This window comes from Zeugodacus cucurbitae, chromosome 5, assembly GCF_028554725.1.
Source record: "Zeugodacus cucurbitae isolate PBARC_wt_2022May chromosome 5, idZeuCucr1.2, whole genome shotgun sequence".
Classification (NCBI taxonomy): Eukaryota; Metazoa; Arthropoda; class Insecta; order Diptera; family Tephritidae; genus Zeugodacus; species Zeugodacus cucurbitae.
In genome coordinates this window covers 872698-888444 of record NC_071670.1, presented here as the reverse complement: position 1 = coordinate 888444, position 15747 = coordinate 872698, and the positions used below count along the sequence as shown (strand labels likewise).

Below are 15747 nucleotides of genomic sequence, written 5' to 3'. Positions count from 1 at the left end.
GATGCCTTAATAATTTCCTGATATATCTAAACCAACTCTAGGAGAATTCACCGACTGGACATAACCTCTATCGCCTTGAAAGAAAAAAATTCCGTATTTTTCGCCACGGCATTAAATGAGCTCAATTCGAAAATAGAATTTCTTAAATTTTTTCCCGACGCCGCATTAAATATTGAGTAGGTAATCAGATAAGTTTTGTGATGGCAAAACTTTGCAACGAAAATATTGCTTGCAACATCAACTTAGTCAGCTTGCAACTTTTTGTGCCCATAATCCCGTTGCTGCGTCAGCGTTGCATTTTTACTGCACAAATTAAAAGTTTTCGCCACATACTCGTCCGCATCCTCACCTAGCTCAAGCAGCTACAACCGTTATTGCCTTCCACCACGTCGCATGCACGCAGCTCTTTAATTTCACATTCTGCTGCCTAGTTGCTGTTGCTATCGAACTCTGTTGTTGCATAATATGATCTGTGGCAGCGCGATGGATGGAAGTAGCAGTAGCTGAGAGGCAGGGTGCGCATGAGCTACTTTCTATTATTGCAACTTGAGTGCTTGCGGTTGCGGTTACTTGCAACACGTCACTGTCACTGTAATTTGTCTGTTAACAAATTAGTTGACGCTCACAGCAGCTGCCTGTAATTATAATAAGCGAACAAGCCGCGTTGCGTGAAGAGCGCAATGTGAGATGGGCGAAGATAAAAGGGGCGAGTAGCACTCGTTGGTGGGAAAGTTGTAAAGAAAAAAGGTTTCGGAAACAATTCACTTAAGACAACAATGGAGATGAGACAATAGTCTAAAGAAAATATAAAGCTTTCGATGACTTTGAGATGGAGAGAGAGATAGGAGCGGCGCGGACGTTATGAATAGCAATAAAAGTGAATAAGGGCAAATTGACGCTAATTAATACAAAATATGGAGTTTAGTGAGTTCTTAGCCTCAAGATCTGCATCGCTTATTGTTTACAGCGGAACAAATTCATTAAATTTTCAGAGGATAGCATGCAATTTTCTATATATAAGAAGTACAAAAAGACGACAAGGTCGTTCTCTCGAGTGAAAGTTGCCAGTTTTGTCCAAGCTTTAGATTGTACTTATTTATATTTTGCCGAGGGATTTAGTAACCGGCTGGCTGTGGTCGAAACTCGGAGGTGGGTTTTGTAATCTTATCATCGGCTCTTTGGACCCGTTGGAAGTTAATCTAGACCTCTGTTAGACAACTATCAAATACATAAATTCGATCTAAACGTTTCGTTGTGTTAAGATTTGTCTATGAAGAGATCATAAAATTTAAAATTTAATTTAATTTTAAGAGATTTAAGTTGATCTGAGGGTGAATGTGACTGTGCTCAATGCGGTCGAGTTTTCCGGAACTTAAATAGTATGTGATTGTCTGGTCGACGATATCTTCAGCTTAACAGTCAATTCTCTTGCTATATTATTCCACGCTATTAGGTATTTTTCCCTCTTTGCCCTCCCTGTCCACCGTACATTTATTGCCTGAATGCCAATTTCCCAAAGCGCACCACTGCATTTTAATTGAAAACAAAGGAATATAAAAGCAGCTTTCGCTCTCATTTGCGCCACAGCATTATGCCATCCTTCCTTCCGTCACGGCAGACGTTCACGCTTATTCACCTTGGCGGCTGCTTTGACTGCCATTTCGCTTTCGCTTGGCGGTGTTGCATCCTTTCCAAGATTACTTTCGGCTTTCGACACCTCGACGTGGCGTTCTGCACAAAGTAGTACACAAAAAATTCACGCAAACAAACCAGAACAAGAAGAAGAAGAGGCGCAAACTTGTATTGCTGCGCCATTTTTTCGCTGCCTCGCTTTGCCTCGCCGAACATTTGCGGCGCAGCATTGCGTCGTTGATATCGTAATTAAGATTTTGTTGCTGTAATTACTTTGTAATTTTATGTACTCGCCTTTAAAAGCGCGCGCGAATATTATGTGTTTGTTGTGGTGAGGCTGCAAAAAGTTGTGGGCTTTTTGTATGCGGCTTTTGGAATGTGCAAGCGGCGGAGATGGCAGACGGAAGTGCCAGGAAAATGAAACTGCAATAACGATTAAGTGAAAACTGCGTGTTGGTCTGCGTGTGTGTGTGGAAGTTCGGTTTGCGCTTATGATAGCTGACGTAATTACTGTTCTTCCCACATATTACTGCTTGTGTTCATTTCCTTTAGGCGAAGCCAACAGCAACCACACATACTTTACGGACCATAAACAACTGCCGCATTAACCACTATAAGTGACCAGTTGGATGAGTCCACAAGTTAAGCCTGTGAACAGACTTTCCGATGGAAGAGAATGCAGTAAATAAATAAAACCAGCATCGTGTCTTAGCTTCAGAACTCGGCCATATCTCAGTAGATACGGTAGTATAGTTTATAGTATAGTTTAGTTCTTTCGATCCAGAGCTTGACCTTTTAACCTTTATATTTTTACCAACAATACTTAACTAACGGTGTTACGTTCGAAACACACTTGAGTTCTTCTTTTCTGCTTTGAAGTTCTTGTCTCATCGAAATTTCGTCCGTTTTTAGCAGAAATTTTCAGATCTCTTGAAACAACGTCACAGATTTCTTCATTTCTAGTGAACTGTTGAGCTATTTCGTTAAATTCACTTCCGAATGAGACTTTTGCTGCTGCTAGATACATAATTTGAATCGGAATCTGAATCAGTACTCCCAGATAGTTGCTTTCAGATGCATTCCTCCTCAATTATGCCTATCTATCCATATCAACTCTAACCACTAAGCATATGGAAATGCTTGAAATCATTTGCTTTAGTTACTTTATTCTCACACAGCTCATCCCTTAAACGCTGAGCCGCAAACTTTCAACAGCTTTCGATTCTAATTGCTGCGCATATTCGAGACCATTTCAACAACTAATTAATTATTCATTAGTCAATCGGTAAAAGTTTGCGTCCGACAGGTTTGATGAAAATCAAAGTTTTCCAGGAAAAAAAAAAATGAAAGAGAAAATGGAAAAACGGAAGGAGCTGCACTAAAACGGCATTAGTAAATATTTGTTTTTAAACATTTACCGTTGACAAAGCTGACAAGACAGAGGATACAACAGTACACTTGCCATAGCAATAGATGCGACAAACGGAGGTCGGATGAGGAATTGTTTAGAGTCTAGATAGCAACAGCTTATGTATATGGGCTTGAAGTAGACTGTGACATAGTTTAATGCCTACAATAGAGATTTTATATGACTAAGAGTCTTTCGAACAAATACGCAGATAGATCTTGTGTAAAGGGTTCCTATGATCCATTGTTAGAAACCTCAATTTTACAGAACCTGAAGACTATCAAAAGATTGTCAGTATTTTCTGAAAAAAGGAAAATAGTTTCAGACGGGTTCGCGCGGCAATTAATCTCCTCGCTAACAAGATGGTTAAGTAAAAAGAAACTATAGCGGAAAGATATATCAGCTCTCTTACCTCACTTAAGATCTGCTGGTAAGCCCTGATTTAAGAGCTTCATGACCTACCTTATACACGCTTCAACGAGAGCTGTTCTATTTTCAATGGACCATTCTGCGGATATTTTAATAGCACAATTTGAGGTTACCGGGATGATCCGAAAAATATAGAGAATTTGGTATCAAGATCTTGCAAATGGTAACCGTTTATTTTCTTCTTCGAAAATTGCTAGTGCATAACAATAAGAAGCAGTCAACCAACTGAATGATCCAAAAAATAAGTAGGTTTTGTCCCAAAAAACACTTAATTCAGCTTATACATTTAATTTTGCACTAATTAAAGAATGTTGAGACTTTGATGCATGCAATAAAAGTTGAAAATCATCCAACCAACCAAGAAACATCACGAATAAGCAATAAAAGCTAAACAAATGTATTTTTATAAGCATAGAAAAATCACAGCGGAGACTGCACGTCGACATTATTAATAAAAAAAACTTTTTTTATGAAAAACTCGATAGAAAAACTTTTGCCTACACAACACAAAGTTCTGTCAAAAGTGAAACTTTCGTCTCGTCGTCGAGGCACACATGGCGTATGAGTGACCAGCACGTGCCAGCGATGCGATACTCACAGTGTTTGACAAACTGCATCTATTTCTGTGTCTTTTTTATTTTTGGTTATGTGTGTGTGTATGTTTGTGGCCCAGAAGGTGTGCTCGTCCAACATAATTTATTTTATTTTCCAATTAAATTGTGAACTGACCGCAGCAGCAGCCGCTGTTGGTGGGTCGGTCTCTCGGTCGCAATGGCATAAAAACACATGCGAAAGTGAATAATAACGGGTCAGGTCAAGCGGTCAGTTGATGCTTGTCTGCCAGTTGGCATAATTGCATTGATTGATGTGATTTTTCAGTCAGTTAGCGCCGGTTTGTTGAGCTCTTTTTTTAGGTGGTGGCAACGCCGGCACATATGTATGTATGTATGCACGTATTTATATGGATGTTGCGTTAACAAACGCAGCAGCAATCAAAATGTAATTTGTTGCTTGACTGCTGCTGTTGTTGTTGTTGTAGCGCTGATACCGCTACACGCGTGTTTACGTCAGGCATGATAAATGAAAGCCAAACAGCAAAGCGAAGCAAAATTAATCTAAAAAAAGAAAAAACCTCTGCTTGTGTGTGTGAATATATGCATGAGCAAGCTGCTTGCGTATGCGTGAGTGGGGTCACTGCCTGCACTCGCCGGGCATTAATCAATTTCACTGTATATTTGCATTCACTCTGCAGTTATTTTTAATGCCATTTTTCACCACTCCCCTCTCTTCTTCTCTCTACAGATCACGCTACAAAAAAAACCGTTATACACACATGCTGCAGCTGGTAGAAACAACAACAATAACAAGTGCAATCGCAGCTGGCAATATTTTCATGCGACAACGCCAGAGATAATTGAAATGAAAGTGTGCGCAAAACAAAAAGGATTAAGGAATTTTTCCATTTAACTGCAAAAAAGTGCACTCGCGTGTGTTTTTTTTTTTTTTTTTTTTTTTTTTTTTTGTTATCGAAGGGGGAATCTTCTAAAAGATACTGTTCTGCATGACAGCATGCACGATTCATTCCGTGCGCTTGGTACACCTCTTTCGGGACCACGCCCGGTCCATACTAAAATTTAATATGCCGAACTTGCGCACCGGAACGCCTACGTGCTAAACCCTTAACTTCGTCAGCTTTATATCTACCTTGTGGGACTACCGTTAAGTATTACTTCGCAAGGTAAGCTTTGCCTATTGGCTCACGTCTCTCATTGTATTTCTCCTCTGTTCAAGGCCCTGCTTTCGGCCTTTCGTATTCGTTCCATTTTCCGTAATTCGGTTAGAACCTCTGCTGTCAGCTTCTTTACAGCAAGCCACACCTGTTTTGATCGCAGCATATGCAAGACTATATTATCGGGTGATAGTCGCTCCGCTATCTGCTGTTCTATTTGAGACCGTTCTATATTATATCTCGGACAATAGAAGAAAATGTGTAGAGCATTTTCGTTTTCATTACCACAAAAGGAGCACATTACTCCATTGTCATGGCCATACTTGTAGAGGTACTCTCTAAAGCATCCATGTCCAGTTAGAAACTGCGTCATATAAAAATCCGTATATCCATGATTTCTATTTACCCAAGTTTCGACGTTTTTTATAAGCCGATGAGTCCATCGCCCTTTGGTTGTTGCATCCCAACGGTTTTGCCATTCCCTCAGACTCTTTTGTCTTTCTTCTTTCCGTTCTTCTATTGTTAACGGCCTGCCGAGCATTTTACTAGAATCGTATATTCTTTTGAGTTCCAGAGCAATTAAATCTGGTGGCATTATGCCTGCTATGACGCTAACAGCTTCCTGCGATACTGTGCGGAAAGCACTGGCTACTCTAATGGCGCTTAGTCTGAATAGAGAGTTCAACATTCTAGCATATGCTTTTTGACCCAAGGCTTGAGCCCACACAGGAGCCGCATACAGTGCAATAGATTGGCTAGTTTTCGATAAAAGTAACCTTCTGTCCTGATTTGGGCCACCTATGTTGGCCATAATTCGCGATAAGGCTGAGATCACTCGTGCAGCTTTTTCACAGGTTTTCTCGATATGACTTTTGTAATTCAGTCTCGCATCAATTATTACGCCCAGATACTTTAGTGATGGCTGCGTTGTAATAGTATACCCATCTATGTTTAGAGTTATAGTCTCTACTTTCTTTCTGCTCGTAATCAAGACTGCTTCGGTTTTTTGTCTCGCCAGCTGTAGTCTTGACGCATCCAGCCAATTTTTAATCTTCTGCGACGTAGAAACACACGCGCTTTGAATTTGATGTAACTCTTTTGCTACGATTGCCACAGCAATGTCATCAGCATATCCAATTATCTTCGCTTCTTTTGACAGAGGGAGACGCAATATTCCGTCATACAGGATATTCCATAACACAGGTCCCAGAACGGAGCCTTGTGGAACTCCACCCGTTACCGCATAACTTTTGGTCCCTTCATCCGTGTCGTAAAACAACAGTCTGTCGGACAAATAGCTTCTTATAATTCTAAGTAAATATACCGGTGTTTCAAGATTCACTAAGGCATGTATTATGTGGGGCCAGTACGCAGAATTAAACGCATTTTTTACGTCAAAGGTGATGATTGCACAGTATTTTTTGGTACCATGCATCCACCTAGTACCTTCAATGGCCTTTTCTGCGATTCCGGTCAGTGTTTTGATTGCGTCGGTGGTCGAGCGCTTTTTACGAAACCCGTATTGGTTGCTAGACAAGCCATCTTCCACTTCTTCAAGATGCGTTTCGAGACGTTCACAAATCAATCGCTCCAGGATTTTTCCAATCGTGTCTATCATACAAAGTGGTCGATAAGCGCTGGGGTCACCAACCGTTTTGTTGGGCTTTTGCAATAAGACTAAGCGTTGTTTTTTCCATATTTTTGGGAAAACACCACCAGTCAAGCATTTTTCAAAAACTTTGATGAAACTCTTTGGGGTTTGCTTTATTGCGATCTTCAAGGCACGATTTGGAATTCCATCCAGACCTGGTGCTTTAGCATTTCCGAAACGCGCAGCAGCATTTATCACTTCCGTTTCCGTAACATTGGGTATAGTTACTGGTTCTACCTCACCGAGTGGTAACAGCTCTTCTTCATACGTGTTCTGTGTTGGGAATAATGTTTCTACTACATGTTTTAGTAGGGTTGGGCAGGTCGGCGCTTGTCCTTTAGGACCGCGAACCTTAGACATAACCAACTTATACGCTCCTCCCCAGGGATTTTCATCGAGTTTGTTACAGAGTTCTTTGAAACACGATGCTTTACTTGCTTTTATTGCTTTTTTCAACATTTTACGTTTACTCTTGAAATTTTCGCGGAGACTCTCATGTTCTACCGTTCCTGCACCTCTCTGGTACTTTCGCCTCGCTTTATTACTATCTATTCGCAATTGATAGATCTCACTGTTCCACCAGTAAGCTGGCTTACGTTTAAAGCTTTGTTTCTTTCTAATCATGGATGCGTCACAGGCTCTGCAGATGTGTTGGACTAGCAGCTTAGCCATCTCATTTATGTCTCCTGATTCGGGTATGTCTTCAGTCAACATGTGTTTGAACAGATCTTCATCAATGGTGTCTTCTTTCCACCCTTTAGTTTTTACCTTCCTTACGAGTGCACTTCTTTTTTCGATTACGGAGTGTTTCCCTACATCTATAATAATAGCAAAATGGTCACTATGTGTGTACGTATCACACACCTGCCACTCTGTCGTTCGAGCCAGTGATTTGCTAGCGAAAGTTATATCTATAATAGAGCCACGCCCATTTTTTTCAAAAGTGTTTCTGCCACCTGTATTTAGTAGGATAACATCAAGTAGGCAGAAAGCTTTGAGTAATGCCTGTCCTCGATGGTTTGTGCTCCTACTACCCCATTCTAAGGCCCATGCATTGAAGTCACCAGCTATTATGTTTGGGTTGGTGGTACGGACATCTCTAACAAGTTCATCAAGGACTTTTTCAAATTCCGGCTGTGAAAGACTTGGCGGCAAGTAGCAGCTATAAAAGTGTATTCCGCCGACCTTTGCTCTTGTGTAGAAGGGTTTATTTGTCAGTGGATTATCCTGTATCGTTTTATCACCACAGATCCAGATTGCTGCTTTTTTACTGTTATCAGAGACCCACGTATTAGAGATCGTGTTTTTATATTGCTCACTTATGATTACTACATCTATTTTCTTTTCGTACACGGTTTGTGTTAATAGTTCTTGTGCGGCTTCACAATGGTTAAGATTAATTTGCAGTATTTTCATTTATTTGATCTTTTTAGACGCTTCTATAAAGGTTGGACATCTTCGGCTACCCATTTGGTGGTTTGTATTCATTCTACTTTTGCTTTTACACAAAAGGCAGGAAGGTTCTTTAAGGCAATCCTTCGCATAGTGTCCATTTTCACCACATCTCATGCAACATTTGCTTCTGTCTTCTGAGTTCGTGCAAGATTTTGCAACATGTCCGAATTCAAAACATCGGTAACATTTTTTTAAGTTTGCCTTTTCTCTGATTCTACATACTACCCATCCAATTTTAATTTTTTGGGCGCCCAGCAGCTGCCTAGCTAGTAGCACTGGGAGACTTATCTCTGCCCTTTGTGTACCTGCATATGCTTTCTTGATATTTTTGATAGAGTCACTACTGAAATTATTTAGCTCTTTAATTTGTGTTCGAATGGCTTCGGCTATATCATCCTTCGTTGTGATTTCGTCCAAGTCGCGAATTTCAATTGTTAACTCATGCGTTAAAGCTCTTATTTGCGCCTGACCTCCTAATATCCTATCTATATCTTTCCGGTACTCTTCGGTACTTCCTGTTTGTGCTCTTCTTAACTCGAGCAGTATTTCTCCTTTAGCAGTCTTTCTTATTCTTGAGACATTTTCTCCCAGCTCTTTTAGGGTTCCATCCTTTTTCACCGCCCTCAGCATGTCGCTGTAGGACATGTCTCCAGTTTTGGATATGACAAGCGCGTCCGGTCGCGGGTGCGGTGGCTTAACGCTCTCATTTTTCGTTTTCTTTGTTTTTTGGGATTTATACTTTACTGATACCCAGGCTTCATCTCGTGGTGTGTCCTTTTCTCTTATACAGGTCGGGTTTTCGCCAATTTCACCTACCCTCAATGTTTCTTTCGGTGTCTCTTCGATGTGAGATCGTTTAGTCCTTTTCGGTGGCGTCTTTCGACTCCCTTGCTTTTCATCACGAAGTCTTTTCGGTGTGGCTTCAACAGTATTCAATAAGGGCTGGTTGTTTAAGCTAGTGCTCTTAAGTTTATTATAGTCTTTCTCTGCACTCGAATGTAACTTCGCGATCGCGCTTAGAACGTCCCTCATGGGATTGTTTATCGACCGTTGTGGAAGACTCATCATACTAATGAGCTTGTGTGTGTGCGTGTGTGTGTGGCTAAAGCGCTTACATATGCGTGCAACACATAAAAGCGAAAAGCGTGTAATACAACAGAAAGTGTACAAAGTGAACAAAAGAAGAAGCAAAGTGAGAAATATATATGCCAAAAGCAAGTGTGAGCGCATAGTAAATGAATTTTCATTGCGCGCCGAAATGCATGCTACAAAAAGCCAAAGTGTGCGGCAATTGTGCACTTTTTCATTGTTAAACTTCACACGAGAAGCTAAGCGACATTTGCGCAACAAATAAATACAATAAAAATTACAACAACAATACATTTTTAAAGTGTAAGCGTTTAATTGAAAAGTGTGACGTGGCATTGTTGAGGCGATAAAAGTAAAAAAAAGACGGAAAGTGAGAAATGTGTCGCTTTTACAATTTCGAAGTGAAACGGAAGCTATAAAGCGACAAAAGAAAACAAATAAGAGCAAAAAGATAACGCAAGACTATTACAGCGGTAGTTTAAAGCCACCATAGAAAGGTAGAAAGTATGACAGCCAAAATAAACGAGTTTCAAACTCAAGAATAAAAAAAAAATAAATGAAAAATTCGAGACAAAAGACAACAGCATAAATAAAGATAAAAATTAACATGAAGTAATCACAAAAAGTTCGCCTATTTATTTTAAATCTGTTTTAAACAAGCACCACAGCTGCCACATGCCTTATTAACACCGAAATGTGGCAGCACGTAGGCGCAACCGTAAACAGTAAAATTTCACTGAAACAAAGTAACTTTCGAACTTCCCTCGCCGCGGTGAAAGTATATTTATACGCAAGCTCATTTGTCTTGTTGTCTGACTGGTAGCAAGATTAAAAAATAAAAACAAAAAAATAAAAATAAGAAAACAGAAAAGAATAATAAATAAATTAAAATCAGCGTAGCATACATTCAGGCGCCAGTCTGTAGAAAAGCAACGAAAAAGAATAAACTCGCGCGTAATTTATCATTTTTTATTGCCAACCGACTGCGTGCGGCGTTAAATTGTAATTTCGTTGCGTACATCGTCAGTTTGTTTTATTGTTGTTGTTATTAATAATAATAATATTGTGATTGCCAACATCAGCAAACACCAGCTATAGTAGATAAGAACACGCAGAATGTAGAACTGCTCTTACTGTTGTTGTTGTTGCAGCTGTCGCCTTCGTCGTTGTCGTCCTCGTCTACTTGCCACACGAAGCTTCGCTGTAAGCCAACTCTAAGCGTCGTTTATTTGTTTAATATAAAAAGATAGATCGTTCTATTCTATATATTGTTGTTATTGTTATTGTTCAGTGCGTTAATGTGTCAATTTTTTATGTTGTAATCTTTCCGACTGCCGTTACAATCACACCCGTTGCTGTCGTTGTTATTGCAATAGGTACGCAAATAACGCAAGCAAAATGCCAGGCGGACGTCGAGGACTTGTTGCGCCGCAGAACACATTCCTGGAGAACATCATACGGCGCTCGAACTCACAACGTAAGTGCGACATTATAAATTACACTTTATTATGATTAGCTTTTAAAGAAGAAGAGCAAAAGAAAGCAAAAGCTGTGGGTGCTCAGTTCGAGTGAGCTATGTTTGCTTTTGCAAACCCGCAAAGCTTTGAAGAATTGACTCCTAAATGTATGTCATATTGAAATTAATCAGTGGTAAATTTGTATTAATTTAAAGCGTAAATTTTTACTCCTGTGTTTTATAAGTGTGAAGAACAGAAGCCAGTTTTTTCTTTGGAAGTACAGATAGTAAAATAGATTTGGACATGCAAAGAGGTTGAGGCACTTCCACAGGAATTGCAGCTGTATACTTGGAGCAAAAATATTAGAGATACACACAGACCATTTTCGAAACATAAATTTATCTAGTCTTTCCCATGGCATCCTCATGTAATAACGATCCAATCTTCCAGTTATCGATTCTTCTTTCTCACATATTCAGCGCAAGTGATTCAAATCTGTTCTTATGTGGAACACGCTGCTTAGAACAAACCGACCTAACTCGTAAACCACTCCAACGATTTTGAAATAACTTCGTACTCTTCTATAATCTTTATAAGCAATTGAATTAATCTTGAAACCGTATCGAAACTGGCACAATGTTTATATTAAGTCTAACTGTCTATATTGGTTATATTCTTCAAACATCGTCCTTTACCGAATTAGGTCATAGCTTACTTAACTTTATGACCTTATTTTAAAAATGTTTATATACCAATTCTTTCTGTAATTCTTTTCAATTCAATAACTAGCAATGCTTACAAATACAAGCAAGAGTTAAAGTTGCCACAGTCTATCAAATGTTATACACAAGAGCAACACAAACTCCAGACGCATTGCTGTACTTCTTTCTAACTTATCTGTTTCTGTAACGATTAGAGAAAAATTCCTGTGAAATCGTATTTATGTCAGCGTTTGACGTGCATCATGTATTGAGACAGCTAAATAAATAAAGCAGCAAATCCACGCATAGGTGCGTAGGCGAGAGTGTGCGCCACGCAGACAGACACATTCACTAAGCTGGATTAAGTGCTTTTTGAACTGTCAAGTTCGCAACGCGCTGACAGTTAGTGTAACCGCATTGATGCGCGCTGCGGTCGAGCGCTATTTACACAGGTGAACAACTACTTGCAACATGCCACATGCCATGCGGATGTGCGTACAGCGGAAAAGCAAAGGCTAAGTGTGCTCAGCGTATAATGCGAAGTGCTTCTATTAATGCAAAGCGGATTATAAAAGAAAAGTTTTATCGGCAACAAGCTGAAGTCATGAAGTGGGGCAGATGAAGGAAGCGTGAAATGCGCAAATGTAATCAATTATATTTAAAAGATTGCTAAGAGTACATAAAAAAAGATATGAAAGGTTTATTTCAAAGTCGGAAAAAATTGCTTTTTCATGCTGCCTTTGTACTGTCTTTCGTTAAGACTAAGCGCTGAAGTGCCACTTTTTGTTGCATAACAAATCAAGCCAATAAAATCGGTGATCTGATCCTTTACACTATCAACACGTTGCACAACCCGCACGGCTCGCACGGTGCCCAGCAAAAACCAAAAAGACGGCAACAAAAAAGTGGGTTCGCGAAAATATGTTGCAATAACCGCAACACTGTGCAACTGCAGCGGATTGACAGTGCTCTAAGCCCGGTGCAACGCGCGCTCTGCTAACAATGTTTGTTGTATTTTTTTCACAGTTAAACTGGCTTGTCGGGTTCCCAGCGGCGCTTTATTGTCAATAACTAGCACCGTTGTTGCTGTTTCGTCATATTTCGCAACATTTTTTTCTGCGCTCCTTTTGTTGCTTGTTAAATGGCACGTGAAAATTGCGCACCGACCGGGCGCTGAATGACTTTGCACGCGTCGCAGAGCAATAACTCTGCCGCAGCTTGTCATTGTTGTCGATGGCGTTGTCATTTTTAGGCTAGCTGTTATTTTTTGTTGGTGCCGTTATTTGTGTATGGTGTGTATTGCTTGCGTCTGGGATTTGCTGTAATAATAAATAAACAACCGCGCATTCCACCGCCAAAATATGAAGGTAGACAGTATGTTATACAATTAGTTGGTTAGTGTGAAAGAAATAGCTACAAACAAACGTTTCTGAATAGCGCTGAATTGAGCTGAATAAGGTGGAAGTGCACGAAAATTAAATGAAAGAGGAACTTCGATCTGAAAAAGTTGCGCTGTAGTGCGCTGAATATTGCTGAATATCGTCAAATGACGCTGAATGTATTGCGCATATTTTTAAAATGTCATTCTAAGAATTTATGAGTTTAATTAAGTGAAACCGAATGAGTTTTAATTAAACTGTTGCTACCAGAAATAATAATAAAAATATATGTATAAAACACGAGCTGAATTGGGTGCCATTAATTAGTTGACGTATCTCTGACTATGAATTGCACTTTTAACACAAGAACATAAATTACTTGTTATAATTAAGAGATCACGTTGCAGGGAGTCAGAAATGTACAATATTGAATATTTATTTAATTTATCTAACAGATTAACTCAGCTACGTGCTGAATTGCAAGAAAACAATCAAAAGCAGAGAAGATACGAAAAAAAAGTATTAAATGACTTAAAACCAACAACTTGCCTGCAGGAAAAATACCGTTATATTGGCAACGTTCGTTGGAGGTGCAGGAGCTGGAATAAGATGATAAATAGTATTACTTTCACTTCCACAGCCAAGAAGCAACAATTTTCTCATAATCCAGCTTTTGTCGCTTGACAATTTTCAGCTTCCTTATTGTCTACTGCTTCATCTGTTTGAAACGTTGAAAGCTTATCGATGGCGCAATTAATCACAGTTGTGTCTAAATGTGCGATAATATTTTAAATTACCTCAAAGGCACTGACAAATTATTGAGAGATTAGTTTTGAAAAAGAAAGTGAGTTGCAGTGAAGAAGTCTTTCAATTTGTAGTTTGAAGAAAGAAGTGAAAAAAATGAACAAATGACAAAAACTAATTCATAAAAACTTTGAATTGCTTAAAAAATAATGAATTTAGCGCCGAATTGGGTTAAGCCGATAGAATTTTCTAAAATATACATGAAACAAAGAGACCTTGTGTTGCTGAATTGATTTAAACTGCGCTGAATTGTGTTAAGAATGAAATTATGTTAAAATTTTAGTATTTTTAGTGTGGATTGCTTAAATTTTTCGTGCAAATACTAACAGTTACAAGACAAATAAACAAATATAGTTCTTACTTTAACAAGTTATAAAAATCTTATGAAAATTAAGTCATCGTGCAAGAATAAGTGAGCTGAATTTAGCTGAATATGTGATAAAAGTACAGAATAGTGGTTATTTATTTTAAAAAATTATTTTAATGTGTGCTGAATTGTATTGTTGGTATGATTTTAACTAAAAGTATGCCGAAAGTTCCTTTTAAAATGTATCTGTCGTAGCTGAATGTACTATTTGATGTGCTGAATTAGCTGAATACAAGATAACATAAAATTTATGTTGCCAATATTGTTTAGAGCTTTAATCCTGAATAAATAAAGTTATAATAAAATGCCTCTGACATACTAAATGATTAATCAATACTTTATTGTGTACAGTTCCCTGGATAGCATAAAATATTCACAAGCAAAAATAGTTAAATTGAATGATCCCATTAAAGCACCCACATCATAATAAATAATAAAGATGTGGGCAGTATTTAACTGATATATTTACTGCTCTCTGCTGTGTCCACACAGACCCATATGTAGCTACTTAAATGCGTTACTTGTGCGTGCGCCAAAATCTTCCGAACGTATTTGGTAAGTTAATACCCTATTAAGCCAGTCGCAGCTGGTACAGATACGGTCTTTTCCAATTTCCGTCCCATTTTTCTGCACCCTCACTTCGCTTCTTCACTATTCAAGCGCTCATGTCACTCACTCCAACCACGCACAGGCTTCCAGTGAACCTTTCTTCTCACGCAATGTTTGTTTAATTTCTCCGGCTCTGCAGCGCCGTCTTCTTTCCTTTTGAATATTCATTTAACGCCGCAAAATCGTTTAACACTTTGTTACACGCCGCAAAGTAGGCTACTTTCTGTTGTTCACTGTTTTGCATAGATCTCTCTCACTTTTTGCCTGCTCATCGACAGCAAGCAAGCAAACAAACACAAATGACTGTTCGCTTTTGAGCGTTCGTCCAACTGCCGACGTCCCCTCGCCTCTTTGCCTAGTTGTCGTTTGACTTTTGCCTGCATTTTCCCACTTCTCTGTATATTTGTCGTTTGTGAATTTGTGTGTGCTTTTGCATTTTTTGCTGTACATTTAGCATCATTATAGGCGTTGTCGTCCATTACCGACCGTTCACAGCCGAAGGCACCCTTTTCCACATTCCGCCTCGGCGCCTTCCTGCCTTGGCTGTCGGTCGCTGTGCTCTTCAAATCGCACTGATTACTTTCTCATTTTAATCGTTTTTCTAATGATGTTGACTCATTGAGTCACTTGTGTCTTCGTGCCGCCGCCGCTCATTTCCCTTATTCTTCCGTTCATTTCGTTGTCGTTTCCTTGAGTTTTTTGTTTTCGAGTAGCCTACTTATAGGCGTTCGCACTCAAGTGTTTGCCTGCTTGTTGCTTTTACTGCTGCAGGCTGTGCTGTGCACGCTTGTTGATCGATGTTGTTGTTTGTTGCTGCTTGTTGTTGTACGACCCTTTTCAGCTGCTCGCTCGCTGTTGCGTTGTCAACATTTGATGCTTTTATCTCGCTGAAGTGTTGGCAATTTTTCACCAGCACTCTGCCGATTCGGCAAAGTTCGTGTGTGTTCGTGCATGTGTGTGTGTTTGTTGTATGAGTTGTAAATAACGGGTAAAAATGTTGTACTTAACTTGCTGATTCACACTTCTTGAAAGAGCCT

At 39.4% G+C, this 15747-nt stretch overlaps 1 protein-coding gene across 8 annotated transcripts in view; it reads left to right on the top strand.

Annotated features, from left to right (window-relative positions):
* Positions 1–15747, top strand: part of LOC105212684 (potassium voltage-gated channel protein eag) — a 94984-nt gene that overhangs the window by 26061 nt on the left and 53176 nt on the right. For 7 of the 8 annotated variants that reach the window (XM_054232285.1, XM_054232287.1, XM_054232289.1 and 4 more), the window contains exon 2: positions 10770–10870. In XM_054232285.1, the coding sequence (XP_054088260.1) occupies positions 10792–10870 (79 nt within the window). In that variant the 5' untranslated portion in view covers positions 10770–10791. Of the gene's footprint in view, positions 1–10298; positions 10871–15747 lie in introns of those variants that run through there. The other variant, XM_029040452.2, reaches the window with a different exon arrangement.